Below are 18,747 nucleotides of genomic sequence, written 5' to 3' on the forward strand. Positions count from 1 at the left end.
CAAAGTGGGTTACCCTGTACCTGCAACATTTGCGTCCACCATATGGACTTGACTCTGTCTATAAACCATGCCGATAACGATTAGTTTTTATATCTTCTCTTCCGTTCTGTGGGTTTGTTTCCCTTTAAAATTGATTCGTGTTGCTCACATGTTGTGGTGATTGATTGCGGTGGTGGTCGTTATTGCTTTTGAGGTACGGTTATTGAAGTACGAAGGTCATCAGTACCGACACCATATAATGGAAATGCAGATAGGTTGACTCTATCCAAGTTTGTTTTTGTTTCCGTCACGCGTCTTGTTTCTAGTCACCAACATCCACAAGTGAATCGAACCTGCAAGATTGTTGGGTTCGAGGACGAGGACAAAAAGAGCAAACAACCGAATCACAGAATGCCTCGAGTTACCCTCATGACAACTCCAGAATGACGAAACTCATTTAATAAACACGCCAGCTCAAGGATCAAGACGCACGAGTGGACAAAGACCACACCGACGTCCCAAACACAAAGCCGGTTAAATCCTTCATCAGCCTTATAGCGCTTAGGCCAAGTGCCAGTACCAACAACACACAAGCATTCCCCTGCAGTAAAGAAGGTTGTCGGTTAAGATATGACGGGAATGTGCATAGCTTATTACTATTTCCGGAACCCATCATTGACTCGTGTTCTCGAACGATTCCGTCACAATGCGGATAACGATCCTGCGTCTCTGCCTTTGATTAGGAGCCTGGTGGGTAGCAGAAAAGTTGCCTCATAAATTTAGTGTACAAAAATAAGTTGTCTGAGCTATAGTCTAAGGGGCATAAGCTGACCTACTAATTTTGTCTCTTATGCTTCCAGTGGTCAATTTTTCTGATAGCCTGAGGGGGCTTCAGGACTAAATCTAAGCGCCTTGACGGTATTCCCTCGGGAATACAGCATGTTAGATTTTGGTTGGAATGCTGGACTGTCTGAGGTTGGAATGCTGGATTGCCTGAAGTTGGAATCCTGTACTTGGTGGTTTCGAAGCCTAATACCGACTTCGTCCTCACTCGGCAGCCAAGAGTCATGGTACGGTTTGGATTCACGTACAGTGTTCCTAGTGTTCCTAGTCCAGCTTGGAGTTAATAACATGACATTCATGATTCAAGACTTCAAATGTAAGAAGAATCGACCATGTGGTGATAGAATATGATAGAAATTATGTAGTTTATTGGGTATTGTGCTCTAAACGAAAGAAAGACGCTGTCATTGTTGCTAATATTCCATTGTTAGATTGTATCATGATTGCTTTGTGTTGTCCAAGTATTATCTCTGTGTCGTTGACTGGTGAAACTCTCTGTGCACTCTAATCCCCTGCAAGATCTCTTCGCTGCTGCTATTGTTACCATCCGCTCTGGCGTTGTAGGTTTTTGTGGTGAGTTCGAACCCCTGAATATCGGGTCGTAAGCTGGCGTCCACAGGTGCAGCCGATTCGGTATAGTTGGCACCCTTGATAATCTCCGTAGAGTCGTTCTCGTCATTGAGCCTGTAGAAATTGTTGGACGACACAGAACCAGAGTTGTTGCTTATGTGTGTCTTGTGATTGTTGGTGGATTGAAGTCCTTTGGTTGACTGCTCACCCTTGGAACGCTGGCCACTGCGGATGGTTGAAGCAAAGCTACTCAAGCCGGTAAACTTGGCGACGAGGCGGAGGACGGGCAACATGGTTGGGAGATTCGCAGAAACGATGCCGGCCGACATTTCAATTTCGGTCCATCCAACGGTCGGGGCGAGGGTGTAACTCGGATCAGTAGCGGTATAGGTGAAGAGCACGCTTGTTCGATATGCTGAGGCGAAGACGACGAAAGAACCAATGGCAAAGGCAGCTGTTAGACCGAGCTTCTCAGACTTGCCGAGTTGAAGCTTCCAGATAGGCGGAATGGGAAGACACAGGATGACGATGTCGGTAAAGATTGTCGAGGCGGCGTTGGCGATCCAGGTTCCGACCTGGTTGATGCAGTGGCCGGGAAGATCAGGGTACCACAGTTTGGCGACGGGGATGCAGATGAAGATGAAGAGGAACGTGATGGTGATGACCCAGGCAAAGACAAAAGTGCCAACGATCCAGGCCATCCTCTTAAAGTAGGGCACGCGGAAGATGCGGTAGTACATGAGCAAAAGACTCAGCTTGGTCCATCCCAGATTCCAAGCGTAGAGGACTTCTGCTACGACGAGCCACTTTGCCATCATGACGATTTGGTCCATAGGGACCTTGTCGGCGTGAAGACCCATACCGCAGGAGTGCATGGCAAAGATGAAGCCGACGACGACCAAGTTCCAAGCCTGCAGTTGTTAGATTTTATCTTTAGTGCGTGAGTGTCACTTACCATTGAAAATAAAATCACATAATCATCCCACCATAGTTTCTGGGCTTTTAGATGTCGACTATATAATCTCAGACCACACGACACCAACGCTAGAAGAGTCATAGAAACAACGACTTCGACGGTCCATGGTTGAATATTGTTTCTGTCAAAGCCAGGAAGGCCAGGTAGTTGGGACTCGTCCGACATGATTTGCAAAAAGAGTGAACAACTGGAACTGTCTGAAGGAGAGAAGAAGAAAAAGAACAAAGAACAAGACGCAGACAAAGTGATACAACAAGAGAAGGGCTAGTCAGGATATAAAGAATGTTAATTAAGGGACTTAGTCTAAGACAAGAGAAAGAAAACGCCTGCTTCTTCGTTGACAACATTCGACACTGCCCTACCCCCCGGGCTGTTAGCCTGTGGAGCACCTAAACCGACTCATCCGGAGAGCCGGTGGTCAAAACTCATGACAGGTTTGAAATTCTATGCCTAAAAGAGAATATGATGTGGTTCATTATACCTAGCCAATGCTGGGTTTGACAGCCGGGGGTGTCTCTGGAGCTTCTTGATTCATCGTCTCGGCAAGTCCACTCGGGTTTCGCTTCTGAGTGACAGACATAGGCCTGAGAGACGTAAGATGATCGTTATTCCCGCAGAACCAAGAAGAGGAGGCTCAAAAGTCTGGTCGACTCGATGCGAAGTGTTGATCAGGCAAAAACAGTGGGTTTTTGTGGTTTTGTTTAGAGTTGTAACACTAAAAACTCTAGGGGTTCAGTCCGATTGGACTGCTTAAGTCCTGACAGAGGCGATGTACTGATTCATGAATCGATAATATTTTCTTCTTTTTTTGCAAATAGACCTAGACTCTCGTCTGTCATTTCTCAATTTTTCTTTTCTTTTTCTTCGTTCTTCGTCCATTGATAACGTGTGGCTTGGTTCCTGTTCCGCGGTATTGGTGTTGAATCATCCCCTGTAAATTACATGGTTTACAGAGCGTCTTACAGGGGCAGGGGCAATGACACAGTGTGGGCCATTCTATTGCCGAGAGAAATCTGACACACAACCACGTGGTAAATGAAGCACGACATTCCGCATCCTTCGAATGCAGAAAATACAATTCAATTGTAAACATATAAAAAGGCTGAATACGCAAACAACCTTCAGACAAAAACCAGTCGACAACGGACCGGCCCGTTGAATCATGTCTGTTCGCAACAACCTAACTTTAGTAGTTAGTTCATTTCAGTTCGCCGCCTTCAGCTCGACATAATTCTGAGTCGGCGCGGAACGGCGCCGTCCATCTCCCGGAGAACTATCCCCTTGCGGACCAACTTACCACTCGTAATGGATACTGAATCATCGTCAACCCCCGTTCGCGGGCCCCCTAGATCGTCGTCTAGGTTCCATCACTTCTGAAAGCTGAAAAAGGTACATAGGTGGCATTCAACCTGAAGGATTCTAGTTCCTGCACCCAAGACTTTGTTCACCCTTAAAAGATCTTCATCAATATTGATACTGTCCCTTGTCTCAGAAGCAAAAATGGCTGCCAAAACTACTATCAAAGTTCCCCACCTTGGAGGTATCGATGCTGGTTATCGAGTCTCCGGTACCGGAATCGACGCTTCAAAGCCCACCCTCGTCCTCGTCAACTCCATGTGTACCACTTCCTCATTGTTTGAAGCTCAGTTCGGTGCAAAGGATCTCACAGATGCCGTCAACCTACTCGCCATCGAGCCTCTTGGCCACGGCGCCACAAGCGTCAAGTCGGAGCATTTCACCTACTGGGACTCGGCCATTATGAACCTGCAGGTCATGGAAGCCCTTGGCGTGGACAAGGCTTTTACTCTAGGAACCAGCGCAGGTGGCTGGATCGTTGTTCGTATGGCTCTTCTTGCCCCTGAAAAGGTACGTTCTGTTTTTACTCTGTACAATGCAATACCTTTTTGCTTGTTCCTGGTCGCTGGTGGCACGCCGGTAGATCCGGTACGCCCAGCAGGACTAACCAGACACTAACTAGTCTGACCACTTCGCATACCCAAAACAGTTAAAACACAAGAACCCTTGGCTGATGACATTTCATTCTCATAGATTCTCGGCGTACTGCCTCTTGGCACCTCTATGGACTACGAGTCTGCCGAATCTCGTGAGAAGGGCTGCTGGGACCCCAAGACTCAGCTCGGCCCCTTCTACGAGAGCTGGAGCAGCCCAACTCCCACTCCTGACTTTGTCGTCCCCGAGGTCTGGCGTGGTCTTGTTTCGTCTGTAGGCTTCGGTACCGACCCATCTCCCAAGGTTCTCTCCTTCTGGGACGAGACACTCAAGCAGGTATACACCGGAGACGAGGGCCGTAAGAAACTGCGAATTGCCGTGGTTAACCTCTTTGAGCGAGACGGTCTTCTGCTTCGCTTGCGGGACGTCAAGTGTCCTGTTTACTGGCTTCAGGTGAGTGACGCAACACAACCAGGGGTAGACGTCTAAAGCTAACCATTGTTTCATTTTAGGGTACTGCGGATCCGGTCTTTGGCACGACTGTTCCCACAGAGCATATTAAACTCTTCACTTCCAGCCCTGAAGCTACGCTTGACTTTGTTGAGGGAGGTGGGCATTACTTGAGCGCTACTAACCCCAAGGAAATCAACGAGGCCATCCTCAAGATGATTAACAAGTATGCTTAATCCCTGACATATAGATAGATAGACATATATACAGAATAGTGCCACAAAGCAACAATTTGGTTCACCTGACTCAGTTCTCTCAACTTTTGCCGTTTGTCTTCTAGTTACACGTCATCCGGGCTCAACACTCCGTCGACTATTCCCATAGCATTCTTTCTCAGTTTTTTTTTGCAATGTAACATTGCGGGCACTAACTTAGAGAATTCTAACGTGCGGGAACGGCGTTGGTTAGCTCTTTGCACTTAGTTTAGTGCATCGGATCATTTCCCGGATCCCCTACCAAGGGCTCAAAGAGTTTACGAGTTTGTACGTGTATGGGTTCTCACAGCAACACTCAGGGCACTAACTACGAGTTGCTTCAATCTCTCGACAGACCATCGCTACTACGAATAGTCAGTCGAGAGTCTCAACATTGTCCTGTTCATTTGTTAATCTGCAAATGTTCCTCTCACCCGACATACACAAGTAACCGCAAACAGTTAAAACAATATCTGAGACTACGGCAATAAGCGCAGGAATTTTCTTCAAGTCTGGTATGCAGAGCAATCTTTCAAGTTAGATCCGTCAATGCGTTTCAACATACTACAAAAGTCCCAGACTCGCCTCAAATCCTTCGTGAGACCCTAGAGACGACCTCGATCAGCTAGTTCTTCTTGTCAATATCTTTTGCTATATATGAATCCACAGTCGTATAACAGAGACCCTCTGCGCTTTTGGGCGGCTAAACGGTTCGAGTTAGGATGCGAGACCCTTGTTGAACACTAACGGTTAGTATATACACTGGTCAGCCTCAATTTATCACTTTTTAATTAGGTGATGTTGTTTTATGGCTGCTCCTATCAGGTGATACAAATCAAATCTTGGTAGCGGGAATAGTCATCGAGGTAAGCAGGAAATAGCAGGTGAGACATTGGCCTCAGGGCAGAAAGATTGACCGCTGGAAGTATAAAAGACGAGATTGGTAGGTCACTTTATACCCCTTAGGCTATAGTTCTTAGACTACTTATTTTTATACCCTAAGTTAGGAGGTCGTTTTTAATTCCGTTCTTGTGATTAGGTGTTCCTCTAGGCTAAGGATAAGTGCTGTACATGATTCAGGCACTCTTCGAAAAACAATATCCCCTTAGAATATGCGATATAGAACAACCGGGCTGGTTTCGAACATACGCGATGTGTCTGACTCCCAAAACTTTGTCACTATCATTACCCCTCCTGTACCGATTGTCAAGTCATGTGCCGAGAGAATGCAGGGCGCCCTTCTTCTCAATATTGACCGGTTATCCTTTGCCTTAATAAAATCCAATGCCTCGAGAGGAGGAGACAAGTCCCCGCATACCATTCTGAATGGCCTGGAACCGCATGAAACGGCACGATTCGCTTTCCAAGTGATTGACGAGTCCGGCGAGTGTCGTGAACTCTTTGAAACAAGATCTGTTCGGGCAGTGATACAAATTCTGCTGGTGTTGGGGTGATTCAAGGTGCTGGTTCAGGCTCGACAACCGTCGGAATGAGTCGTGACAGAGGTAACACTCGTATTCGCCCAAATACGGGTTATAGGCAAGCTCTGTGGCTTGGTAATGGATGGTGGGTTGCCATTCAAGAAAGTGGTTGGTGATGATGCCGTCTGGATCTCGCCTTCGGACCTCTTGATACATAGTATCTCGGTCTAAGGGTGCACAAGGGCAGCAACCACGTTCGAGATGGTGGGCAATGCCACTGGCAGCTCGATAATTTGCTCCACAGAAGGGGCATACAACTCCTTTGCCTTGGCGATAAGAAACAGGGCCTCCCTGGTTGTAGTAATAGGGAACAGCAGGTCCCTGATATGGGTAATAGGAAACGTTATCTTCATCTTCGCAGTAGCAAGGATCGCCTTCCTCATCTTGGCAAAGGCAAAGATCGTCTTCCTCATCTTGGCAACAGTCATCGTCGTCTTCATCTTGGCATTGGCGATGATACTCCGACTGTTCGTGATCGATCGAGTTCAAATGCTTTTATAGTCAGTGACACAAGCACAAGTATTGGTAAGAAAGTAACATACCCATTCCATTTCCTCCCAGTCGAAACACGTCTCCTGGCATTCCGAACAATAGAGACAATCGTTTATATCATGTTCAATGCAGTCGTCTTGGCAATCGAAGCCCGTGAAGCAAACTTCGCACTCCCAGTTTGGTGCGTAATGTCTTGTGGCAGCGCAGTGTCTGTCTCGAGCGAGCTCGCCTGCGGGGAACTGTTTCTAGCAAGTTCCGCACGTCCACATCTTGGCCAGCTGCTTGACGTTGGATAGATTCTGCGATGCAAAATGGATGACGGAGGGAGAAAAGAGAAGTTGAAAGTAAAAGGAAAGAGCCGGCTTGAATGCGGGCACGTGATGGCTGTGATTTACTGCAGGAAGGTGGAAGGTGGAAGGTGGAAGGTACCTACCTATTAGGTGTGAACCTACCCGCCTGCCCGCAATGGCCTCAATGTCATACAAACTTGTAGACGCTGGTAGTAGAAAAGGCACTCCTAAGTTTAGTGTATAAGTACCTGTCTAAGAACTATAGTATACCAAGGAGCATAACCTGACCTCATAATTTCATCTCTTATGTTTCCAGCGGTTAACTTCTGATACCCTGAGGAAAGGGTATTGTTAAGAGGATCAACATGATCAACCCAGTCAACAGGCTGTTGTCTTCAACAATCCAAGTCATTGTAAAGTGCTATATCTAACTATCAGAAATGACCCCAATTCCATACTAAACATAGTATTCACGGTCAACAGCTTACATAGGGTCAACAGGGCCGTCATTTACCCGGCTACAACTAGCCCAGTCGGATTGACTATTGCATCTCCATTCTATATACCAACATAATGGATAGAATCTCAGCAGTAAGATCACCTGTCCCATAACCACCTTAGCACGCGAATGTAGGCACTTAAAAGCCCAGCCTTCCCAACCATGAAATGACCAGTGCTTCCAATTGCCTGTCTGTTGTGCAACGTCGAAGTGCAACTTTGAGGTTGCTCAAGACATATCCACATGGGCAAGGTTCTTCGATATCTCTGAACAGTCGCGTATCCGAATTACTAGCAGCCTTATAAAATATTTAGTTAATAATACACTCCAACTAGCACTGCAAACCGTTGGCCCAAACACCATCTGAGAAGGATCACGCCGGTATTCCCCAATAACTCCCAGTCTCTTCCCATTCTATTATACAACCCAAACTGACGACCGAGTCTCTTGAAAACGCCCCCTATCTGGAAATCATCCGATTAGGATCAACAATGGCCGCAATATTCCTCTGCACCTGCTGAAATCGCATAATCTTGCAACTCTCGCTCTCAAGATGATTGATGAGTGCCGCCAACGTGGCAAACTCCCTCAGGTAAGTTGGATTCAAACAATGATATAGCTTCTGCTGATGCTTTGGCGATTCGAGATGCAACTTCAAGCCATGTAGCGAAGAATGAAGCTTGTGGCATAGATAGCATTCGTAGGCTTTTGCCCAGTGGTTCCATGCTAGTCGGGGGTTGATATCGTACGTCTTGTCTCCGTACCATTCGAGACGCTTGTTGGTGATAACACCACCGGGATCGCGGTTCTTGATGTACCTGTAAAGCTTTTGCCGGTCCATTGGAACGCGTGGGCATGAGCCTCGTTCAAGATGATGCGATAGACCAGTCGCTGTGCCACATCTCGCTTTGCAAAAGGGACAATTCACCGCTGACGCGCGATGAATCTTTCCATTTAAATGCTGCACCTTGTCAGGATCTACATCTTTCTGATTGGCAACTCAAAACTCACCTGTCGGATACAATTCAGATTTGAAAACTGACGCTTACAGTCAGCGCAGTAGTGATGATGCTCAATCTCATGCTTCGTTATCTCTGTCTTGGTCACAGCGCGATAACAACACAGCATACACTCTGGCGCATTCCTACACCAGTGCATTTGCAGGTTCATGTGCTCGCGGCGGTCATACTCATCATCGAAGCAGTCACTGCGCGTGTCGCATTCGAATTGTGGGAGAGCGTGGCCCGTTGCTAGACAGTGCTGGTCGCGAGCTTTCCTCCCCGAGTAGAAGAGCCTGTCACAGTCGGGACAGTAATAAGTCATGGTGTTGGATCTTGTTGAACTCTTTACGTTGAGTTGGTTCCAGTTCAACACTTTAGTAGAATGGACCCAATGCAAGGGAGACTTAGGAGGTTGCTAACGTGGCTGATAGATTGTGAGGGGTTGGACCCGTCCGTGCCGAGATTAGATTAAATATAGTTTCATTGTAAACTTTATCACGGCATTATTGAAGTATTTTCAACGTCTGAATACCATCTTCAAGAACAATTCCTGGATTTAACCAACGACATATCTGCGGTTTTCTTCACCTGCATATCAAGCTCCTCAAAAAAGGGGATTGATGGGGAACTGGACCCTAGATATCTGTCAGGGCGAGTGGATAACACTTACAGGGGCCTGGTCAACTACCCTATGCTGATCAACGACAACCTCATCAATGACTTGTCATGTAGTCATCTGGTGTAATTGTCTGGAAAACTCCTAATTAGACCCTGAAATAGCTTTATCAGTATGCTTATAATTCCCCCACGTGGTTGCTGCGTTCAACAGTCGAATAAAGACGGCGATCCATCAGCGCTGTCAACACCGTCGATAACCGCGTCGATAAAACTCACGCTCCGTCCATGTTACAATTGCAAAAACCCTGGGTTTCTGCAACTCAGCACGCTATTCACATGACCAAGATGGTTCCGCTCCTGTGATTACTCGCTTCTTAGTCTCGCGGTGAGAGTTCAAACTCGATCACCTGCCTAACAAATCTATTTTGATAGACATTCGGGTTTCCGAATTTAGATTTCCGACCTTATCTTCGGAAATAAGCGAAGTGCATTAGTGTTGTGCTGCCCAGACTGCACATATCGAAAGGTAGGACATTCGACATATACTTCTCGTCTATCACTTTTCCCTCATATACAAATCCGATTTGTAGAAAACGAGATGAGGGAGTTGTACTTGTGGTCTCATGTTGTGGAAGTTGTAGTATGGAAAGTCGGGATTGAAAGGGGTTATGATATGATGGTGAGATGCTTGCAAACCTTACACAGCATTGTAACAGTCGACTGTTATAGCAGATGATCGATAAGAGGCATTAACCATGCAGAATCAACTGTTGGTAAGCATACATTCCGCATGAATATCTGTGGTTCGATCGTAAAGTTGTGACAGCGGTTGGATTAGAGTCTCTCAGAGAACCCCCCTTGACGACTACAAACTTTGCTTTTCTCCACCGCGTATATCTTGGCCAACAGGTGGCTATGCATTCATAACCAAAACGGTAATTGAGCCTGACCGTGATCCAAAAGTCGAATGAGCCCCATTGTATGTCTGGACTATTCTCCTATTTTGGTATATTTTGGACAAGATACATTGTTCAGCTGCCTGAACCTCCGGCTCACCGGTTCACCGAGATGATCCAGGAGCAAGAATTCTTTTTCGTGTCGGAAAACTATACGTAAAGAGTATACAGAATTGCTCCGTAGTTCTACAAAAGTCGGATGTCGAAGAAGAAAATACGGGTGATGAGTTGAATTATCCACGACAACTCACCCACGGTCTGAGGACAGCGCCGAATTACCGCCGATTTATAGGGCCCGTTCACAGTCAGCTGGCGTTTCACTACTCCTTCATCTCCGCCATTTCTGGGCGATGAACGCGGAGTTGGGAATGAGGAGTCCCCAGAATGTTGACCCGGATTCTCTCGATGAAAACTCTGGAGTTTGTGCATTCGCTGGGTCGTGGGGGAGACATTGAGGAGAGACGGGGGCTTTGGGGGACATTGATAGGCTTCTGTTGGTTCGGGGAAGTCGAAAATAGGGAATAGGGGGGCTTCATGCGACAAACGGGCCGTTTACTCTGTGATTGTGGACGGTCGACGTTGAAAACGTCTGTCCGTTCCCCAGCGACAGGCATGAAGCTCCGAGTAAACGGCCGGCTTCTCCACGGCTCCGGGTGGGGCTTAGAGACATAGGAGATTCCGAAATGATGCGGGTCCGGAGTAGATTTTTCAGTGTAGGCTTTGATCAATGCAGTGTAAGGAGTTTACGACTGTAAGTGCAGAGTCACGTAAGGGAAACGATGAGCTGGGAAGCCCTGAAAGAGTTTTTTTCTGGTTAGCGTGTTAGAGACTTTGATTAATATGCCGGTACTTCAGCCAAGACATCATCGTGAACAAAGATCCACATGTTCTCCCTGTCTTCCTTGCTTGGCGATGAATGATACGCAAGAACCAAAACCTTGGACTCGATAAAATAGAGTGATGCAAGACAAAGGTTTCTTGGGATTCGGCTCTCCGCAGAATTCCCCAGAATCTCGCTACAGAATCAAGGTCTTTCTTCGGTGGCTTTTTGTGACAGAAGCTGGAGAGATGGAGAAAGGATGAGATGCACTCAATTCTCTTGTTCTGTCTCATGCGTAATTCATCCCTGACCCCGTGATCGACGTGGAGTCGAGTATCCACTGTTTTTTCTTATCGCACCGAGAACGATGCCGTAGGCCCAGAGATTGGCCAATGTTGGGTCACCAAATTGGGCCACACACTGGGGTTTAAGCTTACCTTGACAGTTACGTCATGAGCCAATCCTTAAACACCAACACCAACACCATCAAATTCTTTTGGCCAAGTTTCCACCTACTTCAGAGTGAAAAGTCAGGTACGTACCCCAGAAAACTTTATGTGCCTGCGCCAAGGGGAAAAATGACATCCACACTTTCCAGAAAACCAATCAGTGTCAGTCCGTCAGTAACGGACGTGACCCCTGTAACTTCTTGACTCGTTCCCCGTGGATAACCCGCAACGACACCCCCAGGTCATTGCCAAGATTGTCTTGTTCGCCTTGCCCAGCCTACCTAACAGTCGACAGTCGACTCTGCATGAGAGACACGAAATATTGGAGAAACCCCAGATCGAAAAGGATACTTTCTATACAAACGCCTCTAATATCGGCCCTTTAATTCTCAAACCCGTTAGAGAATAACGCCCAACAACATGGACCGCGTTCCTTTCGACGACTTAACTGCAAACACTAATCAAGTGATCTGCATTTGGCGCAACGGCTGACTTGAACTTGGTTGCCCATGATGGTTTCTCGTTTCCCCCCATGACGACTGCCAAGTTTAGTAAATGATGCCCCATTCATCATCATCAGAAACGGAAGGATGGGCCAGGACACCTGCACTTGCCTGCAACGGGCCCCCCGACTGCCTATTCCTGCCCGTCCGTTCTTCCTTCTAGCGTAATGGATCAAGTTGCGTTTATGGGGCAGATGTTCTCTCACTGTTTGTGATACGACTCAAATCTCCGCTACCCAGACCAGGTCTACCCGTCGCGTCTTGAACAATAAAAGACCCTCGTCCTCCCACCTTTTCATGCTTTTTGGAAACAGATCTTCACTCTAGTTTTACATCTTTTTCTTTACCCAAACATTACTTCTGTCATCTGCCAGACAGTTGTACATCATCATGTTGGGTCAAAAGTATGCACTCCTTCCTGTCACTCTCTTTGTCTCTCCCCAGTACTAACCGTATCTCTCTTCCAGGTCTATCAAGGTCAATGGCGCCGACTGTGGTATCGAGGCCATCCTTTTGGGTGTGATTACATCCATTGGTGGTTTCCTTTTCGGTTACGACACGGGTCAGATTAGTTCTATGCTCCTGTTCTCAGACTTCAAGGACCGATTCGCCCAAGGCCCCGAGGGTGATAAAGAATGGGACCCTATCATTCAGTCCATTCTTGTTAGTCTCATGAGTATTGGAAGTTTGCTCGGTGCTCTCTCTGGTGCTTAGTATGTTGCTTCAACCATATTCTTCAACCTCCAGCTAACAAATCTAGCACCGCTGATTGGTGGGGTCGACGAAAGAGTATGACATTCGGAGTCGCCATTTTCATTATCGGTAATATCATTCAGATTACGGCGATGGAGTCGTGGGTTCATATGATGATGGGTCGATTCGTCGCTGGTCTCGGTGTCGGTAACCTTTCCGTCGGTGTCCCCATGTTCCAGTCCGAATGCTCCCCTCGAGAGATCCGTGGTGCTGTTGTCGCCTCTTACCAGCTCATGATCACCATCGGTATCCTGATTTCCAACATAGCATGTCTTGGTTTCAAAAAGATGGATACCAACAGCGCTTCTTGGAGAATCGTTATCGGCCTCGGTATCCTTTTCTCTCTTCCTCTTGGCATCGGTATCCTCATCGTCCCCGAGTCTCCTAGATGGCTTGCTTCTCGAGGTGACTGGGAGGGCGCCCAAATATCATTAGGTCGACTCCGTGGCATGAAGCACAACCTCGACCACCCCCTCGTCCAGGACGACCTGAAGGAAATGAAGGACATTCTCGAGAAGGAACGACAAGTCGGCCAGGGTAGCTGGGCCGAGTGCTTCAACCCCAAGAGCTCAATTCCCAAGCTCGTCTGGCGAACATTCCTCGGTTTCTTCATCCACTTTCTCCAGCAGTGGACCGGTGTCAACTACTTCTTCTACTATGGTGCCTCCATCTTCGAGTCCGCTGGTATCGAGGACCCTATCCAGACCCAGCTTATCCTGGGTGCTGTCAACGTCGCCACTACCTTTATGGGTCTCTGGTTCGTCGAGCGATTCGGTCGTCGCTGGCCTTTGTTCATTGGTGCTCTCTGGCAAGCAGGCTGGCTCGCTGTCTTTGCCGCCATCGGTACCGCTATGAACCCCGAGGAGAACAAGGCTGTCGGCATCGTTCTTATTGTCTGCGCCTGCATGTTTATCGCTTCTTTCGCCAGTACTTGGGGTCCCATGGCTTGGGTCGTTATCGGCGAGAGTTTCCCTCTCCGTACTCGTGCGAAGCAAGCTTCTATTGCTACTGCCGGCAACTGGCTTGGAAACTGTAAGTTCCTCTACTTTTAATAAATGTCTTCCAACACTAACCCATCCTCTAGTCATGATTGCTTTCCTTACACCTCTTGCCACCGCCGGTATCTCCTACGGATACGGTTTCGTCTTTGTCGGAACCAACCTGGCTGCTGCTGCCCTTGTTTGGTTCTTCCTTTTCGAATCTCGCGCCCTCAGTCTGGAGAACGTCGACCTCATGTACGGCCAGGAGGGTCTCAAGCCTTGGAACAGTCACAAGTGGGTTCCTCCTGGATACATCACCCGCGAGCAGCGAGACGAGGCCCACTTCCATCGTGGCAACGAGAAGCCCCGAAACAGCGAATCTCACTCTGGAGAAGACTCGAGAGTCGAGTCGGTTATTGCTTAAAAGGAAAACTGCGTGGTGTTTGTTTGTAGGCACTGGATGCATACGAGGCGTTTTTAGTTTTGTCAGTGTATGATTACGATCCTGGAGTCTTTGGTAGTATAACGTGGAAACTGTTATATCAATTATGATTATTGTTTATTCTTAACTTGTAATTTATGCTGGGTATCGTGATGTCTAAACTAGTACAACTTGATGGGTGTTAACAATCATGCTAAACCCCAATGCTATGCTTTTGCGCCAGGGAACATTCATCCTTGACTTCATAGTTCCTCGCCCTTTTCCTGCCTCCCGTCTCATAGTCAGCCGATTTACCCCTCTTTCTCTTCAAGATTGCCCTACTGACAGAGACGGGATGCAGAATTCGGTATTTGCCGGTCACGTACTTGAGGACTTGCCTAGAAGATACAATGTTCTCTACCTTGATAGGCTTGGCTGATTCTCTGACGTCTGGACGATTGTTGTTGGTAGAAGCAGCCTCCCAAGTTCTGACTACTTCGTTGTCGAGGATTGGGAAATGTATTCCACGCCAAGTGATCTCGCCAACTGTGTCTTCCACTCGGTAACAAAAGACACAGGCTGCCTCGCCGTTCCAAAGCTCCAGCATCTCGAGTTTAGGCATCTTCTTTGTAGCACGAGCGGCCGCGCACAAAAGATCGTTGATGTCTTTCTCTGTACCAGTCTTGAAGATTTCTGAGGTGAGCGACAACCTCTTCAGGTTCCTCCAGTCGGGTAACAATCTGGCCCCGTTTTCAGAGTAGAACGGACGTAGAAACTCCTTTGCATCTATGAGATGCGAAATGGAGAGGGACTCCAGATGCCTGGTGTATTGTCGCAGCGTCTTGGTCAGGCTGACAACTGTGGCTTTCTTGGGCTCCCAGGTATGGAATACCTTGCTCGTCTCGCCGTATAGACTGAGTCTCTTGACTGATGGTGGTAGAGACATTCCAAAGGCAATCTGTGCCTCCTTACACCACATCTTTTCATCGCTAGACTCTGCACAGCGCCAGCGTTCGACGTGGATTTCTTGTACATCCGTTAGACTGGTAAGCACCGTCTCCAGAGCAGTGGGATAGATTTCCCGAAACTGCTGTCTTCGGATAAGGAACTTGGTCACTATCGAGACTGGAGGCAACTGCGCAACGTCTTTGGTAAATTCGAGTGGCTTCCAACCGAAAAGGTTGTTGACTGTCGGGAACCAGTAGTCATTGCGCCTCGGTACGTTGCGAATAGCATGGTGCAGGTTGACGTACGACTCGTGTATATCACTGACGGCTTCGTACTGTTCTGTCGAGCCAGATGTGAGATACCTTTTGTAGAGCTCTACATCCTTTTCGACAGTGCAGTTATGGGCGAGGAAGTTATTCCAGTCCCTTGGCGAAAAGGCGCTAAGTTCGAGGGTCATACCAATATGTCTGGTGCTGTCCCATACCGAAAGAACATCCCAGAGGTCAGAAATAGACTTGGTAAAAACTGAATCTAGTGCCCAGAGGATCTTGGGCTTTTCTTCCTCTTTTATCGTTGAGGTCAGATACTTTGGCAGCTCGATGCGAAGCCAGAGATGACGGAGGAATAGGCGTCTCTGGCGGCCCACGATTTGGGAGAGAGTAGGAATGTCGTCTTGCTTGATGATGAGGTTGTTAAATATTCTTGACTCGAAAAATGAGTTCCAGAACTTATCAACGCAGGCGTACGGAGCTAGATTCGATTTTTCAGGGGTTGAGGCTGCTTGGGGTGTGGAGGAAGATGTCGAGGGTTCAGCTACGAAGTTCAGAATCATGTTCTGAATCTCGGGTGGTAAGGAGTAGAAGCGAGGCATTGTGTCTGATGCGGTGGGTAGCTGTGTGTAGGGGAGTGGGAATAGCGAGAGTAATGATACTCGTGTTGATATAATCCGATCTATGTCGAGGAATTCGGATAAGGATGTTGGTCAGGGGTAGAGTATGCTCTCGATGATAATATTCTTCTGAGGGAGCGCGATAAAGATGGGTTAAGGATGTCGAAAGAATTGTTTGGTAACGCTGCAGATAGATGCAGATATTAAGAGTGTAGATATTCTTGACGACGATACTTCTCTGGTAGAGTAATAAAGATATCTCGAAAAGATATGTAGAATAAATAGCTTTTGGAAAAGGATATCAGTGAGAAGTAGAATAGAATATCAGAAGAGTCTGCAGAAGTTCAAGCGGTACTTGAAGAAAGTAGTAATAGGCCAGCCTTGGTAGAAGATGCTTTTCCGGAAGGATATTGGGGAAAAGTAGAAGAAGATACCAAGAAGATCGAGTCTGTAGAAGGTCAAGGCAAGCTTGAGAAAGTAGTAACAGACAGGCCTTGAGTAAATGGGAACGTAGTTAGAATTCCAGTGGTTGAACAATAGCGTGGAACAATGTGAATTGCAAACGGGAATGTCTGAACAATGAAGAGTAGAGAATAAAGGCGAACAAGGGGACCATTATATAGCCTTACAAGAGCCTAAAAAGAGAGGATTTGTTTGTATGCATTTATTGTCAGAGAGTTCGAGTTAATCTTTTATTCTACAGTGATTTATGAAGTTAATATGGAAATATGTGCGCAGTTGTGTGAGGCAGCCAAAGTTTCTTTCACTTCACAGAGGCTATTCAAGAAGTGAATATAATAATTCGTCTTTTACAGTTTGCAGTTTTGAGTGACTTGTTAAACTCATCTTTTTTCTTGAAGGTTATTTGAGTGAAGTGCCTACTGCATTTCTGTGGCACTGGCAGTCGGTGTCAAAGGGATGTTTTCCAACTAAGAGATATCCCCAGTAGCCTCAGTCAATTAACAGAGAACTACTTCGTTTGCAGGTGGTCAAAGCGTTGAGTCAATGGAGCTCTTTAACCTGATATTTGACGTTTGAAGGGTAGTGTTTATGATGACTTCTAATGGTAGCAGTGTGTAAGTCCCTCAGGATATTAGAAAAATTGCTGGAAGCATAAGAGACAAAATTAGTAGATCACTTTATGCTCCTTAGACTATACTTCTTAGACTACTCATTTTTATATCCTAACTTAGAAGGCCGTTTTTTCTGCTACCCACTAGTAGTCTTCAGGCATTTGGCTACACAGGGAAGCTATTTATTGTCGCGATAAATCTAATGAATGAAGAGAGTCATTCAAGTGAATTAAATAAAAGTTATGGCTACTAAGTTTGTATATCAAGAACGTGCAGTCCGTCGTAAAGCTGTTCTCTAATCAACCAGTATTGACACCTGGCATCGATGAGCAGGTCTTGAATAGAAATATTGTCCAGAATCTCAAACCCCATAGAATGTTAGGTATCGCATAAATAGAAAACAACGCCCCGTCATACTCCATACTTTTTGCGTAGAAAGAATTTCGTTGTAAATAACATCATCACCCCACGACAACCATATCGTCCACCATCTTCATGAATCTCTCCCTATACTCTTCCGGGTCCGCAGTAATACTCATAGGCCCCTTGTGGGCAATCTTGTTGAAAATCTTGACAACCTTTGTCAATGCTCGTGCATGAAAAGCATGCTTTGTCCAGAAAAAATCCAGCAGAACGCATCTGTATGTCCACTTCCCTTCCACATCATCTACTCCTCGTCGCCAGTTTCCCGCGTCGGATTCCACGATAGGTACTTCGCTACCCCTAGGGTATCTAACAAGGAAAATGGAATAGTCGACTGCGTTGTGGGAGGCTAGGAGTGCTGAATCGGCGAAGAGGAGGGAGAGGAGCTCCTCTTTGGCCTGTCGTGTAACGCGAACTTTGTCGGGGAATTCATCGACAAGGCGCTCTATCACACTATCCGGCACAAGAGCACCGTCTGCGATATCTCGTTCAGGAAAGAAGTAGTCGTTTGGCTTGAGATCGTACGTCTCCCATGTTTTGCCTTGTTCACCATTTGGCTTCCCGTAGAGTAAATTCTCCATGACAATGTGATGTGTAGGCGCAGTACCGAGCATACCACCGATAGATTTATGCGGCGCATAAACAAGGTCCATGATACGGACAAGTAAACTGTGCGGTTGATTCTTCATATGTCCAACATACGGATCCAACAATTCCTTTGCGAAGAAATCATGCTCAAAGCGTCTGGGTAGTGATTTTATGAGATACTTCTCATTCGCCGTCGTGAAAAAGGTAGAACCGCTGTATCCTAGATCTCCGATAGGTACGAGCGAGTCCTTGGTGTCGATCTCGAAAGAAACGTGATACTCGTCTTCGTCAATCTGCCAGACTTCTTTTCGTAGAGCCAAAAAATCGACGGAACGATAGCGCGAGAGAAGGAGTTTGAAGAAGCGAAAGAAGGAAAGTATGGCTTTGATGAGGCCTTTTTTTGAGGAGCCGTGGCGTTGGCATATTGCCTTTGTTATTGAGACTGAGATGCGAGAAGAACGAATCTTCATGTTTGCGCGTGGGGTCGGAGTAGTGCCGAGTTCTTGTTTTAGTTCCGCTTCAATTAATAAATAAAAACTCA

General features: G+C 46.9%; 7 protein-coding genes across 7 annotated transcripts; 2 read left to right on the forward strand and 5 right to left on the reverse strand.

The window, feature by feature from the left end:
* Nucleotides 1-1,286: 1,286 nt before the first annotated feature.
* On the reverse strand, nt 1,287-2,533 carry FSST1_010628 (uncharacterized protein; the record flags this gene model as incomplete). Its single annotated transcript, XM_083233680.1, has 2 exons — nt 1,287-2,303; nt 2,348-2,533. 2 exons carry the CDS (start codon nt 2,531-2,533, stop codon nt 1,287-1,289), a joined length of 1,203 nt encoding a protein of 400 aa, XP_083080324.1.
* A 1,335-nt stretch (nt 2,534-3,868) lies between these two features.
* Nucleotides 3,869-5,004, forward strand: FSST1_010629 (Alpha/Beta hydrolase protein; the record flags this gene model as incomplete). Its single annotated transcript, XM_083233681.1, has 3 exons — nt 3,869-4,234; nt 4,418-4,771; nt 4,831-5,004. The coding sequence occupies 3 exons, from the start codon at nt 3,869-3,871 to the stop codon at nt 5,002-5,004; spliced, it is 894 nt and encodes a 297-aa protein (XP_083080325.1).
* A 1,289-nt stretch (nt 5,005-6,293) lies between these two features.
* On the reverse strand, nt 6,294-7,054 carry FSST1_010630 (uncharacterized protein; the record flags this gene model as incomplete). The annotated part of the gene is made up of 2 exons (XM_083233682.1): nt 6,294-6,995; nt 7,046-7,054. 2 exons carry the CDS (start codon nt 7,052-7,054, stop codon nt 6,294-6,296), a joined length of 711 nt encoding a protein of 236 aa, XP_083080326.1.
* A 1,190-nt stretch (nt 7,055-8,244) lies between these two features.
* On the reverse strand, nt 8,245-9,107 carry FSST1_010631 (uncharacterized protein; the record flags this gene model as incomplete). Its single annotated transcript, XM_083233683.1, has 2 exons — nt 8,245-8,745; nt 8,796-9,107. The coding sequence occupies 2 exons, from the start codon at nt 9,105-9,107 to the stop codon at nt 8,245-8,247; spliced, it is 813 nt and encodes a 270-aa protein (XP_083080327.1).
* Nucleotides 9,108-12,521: 3,414 nt separating this feature from the next.
* FSST1_010632 (general substrate transporter) lies at nt 12,522-14,288 on the forward strand (the record flags this gene model as incomplete). The annotated part of the gene is made up of 4 exons (XM_083233685.1): nt 12,522-12,535; nt 12,599-12,844; nt 12,892-13,916; nt 13,969-14,288. 4 exons carry the CDS (start codon nt 12,522-12,524, stop codon nt 14,286-14,288), a joined length of 1,605 nt encoding a protein of 534 aa, XP_083080328.1.
* Nucleotides 14,289-14,499: 211 nt separating this feature from the next.
* On the reverse strand, nt 14,500-16,104 carry FSST1_010633 (uncharacterized protein; the record flags this gene model as incomplete). The annotated part of the gene is made up of 1 exon (XM_083233686.1): nt 14,500-16,104. One exon carries the CDS (start codon nt 16,102-16,104, stop codon nt 14,500-14,502), a length of 1,605 nt encoding a protein of 534 aa, XP_083080329.1.
* Nucleotides 16,105-17,656: 1,552 nt separating this feature from the next.
* Nucleotides 17,657-18,676, reverse strand: FSST1_010634 (phosphatidylinositol phosphate kinase family protein; the record flags this gene model as incomplete). Its single annotated transcript, XM_083233687.1, has 1 exon — nt 17,657-18,676. One exon carries the CDS (start codon nt 18,674-18,676, stop codon nt 17,657-17,659), a length of 1,020 nt encoding a protein of 339 aa, XP_083080330.1.
* Between the last annotated feature and the right edge of the window lie 71 nt (nt 18,677-18,747).

Source organism: Fusarium sambucinum, chromosome III (assembly GCF_050947815.1).
Source record: "Fusarium sambucinum isolate potato_lamoka chromosome III, whole genome shotgun sequence".
Taxonomy (NCBI): domain Eukaryota; kingdom Fungi; phylum Ascomycota; class Sordariomycetes; order Hypocreales; family Nectriaceae; genus Fusarium; species Fusarium sambucinum.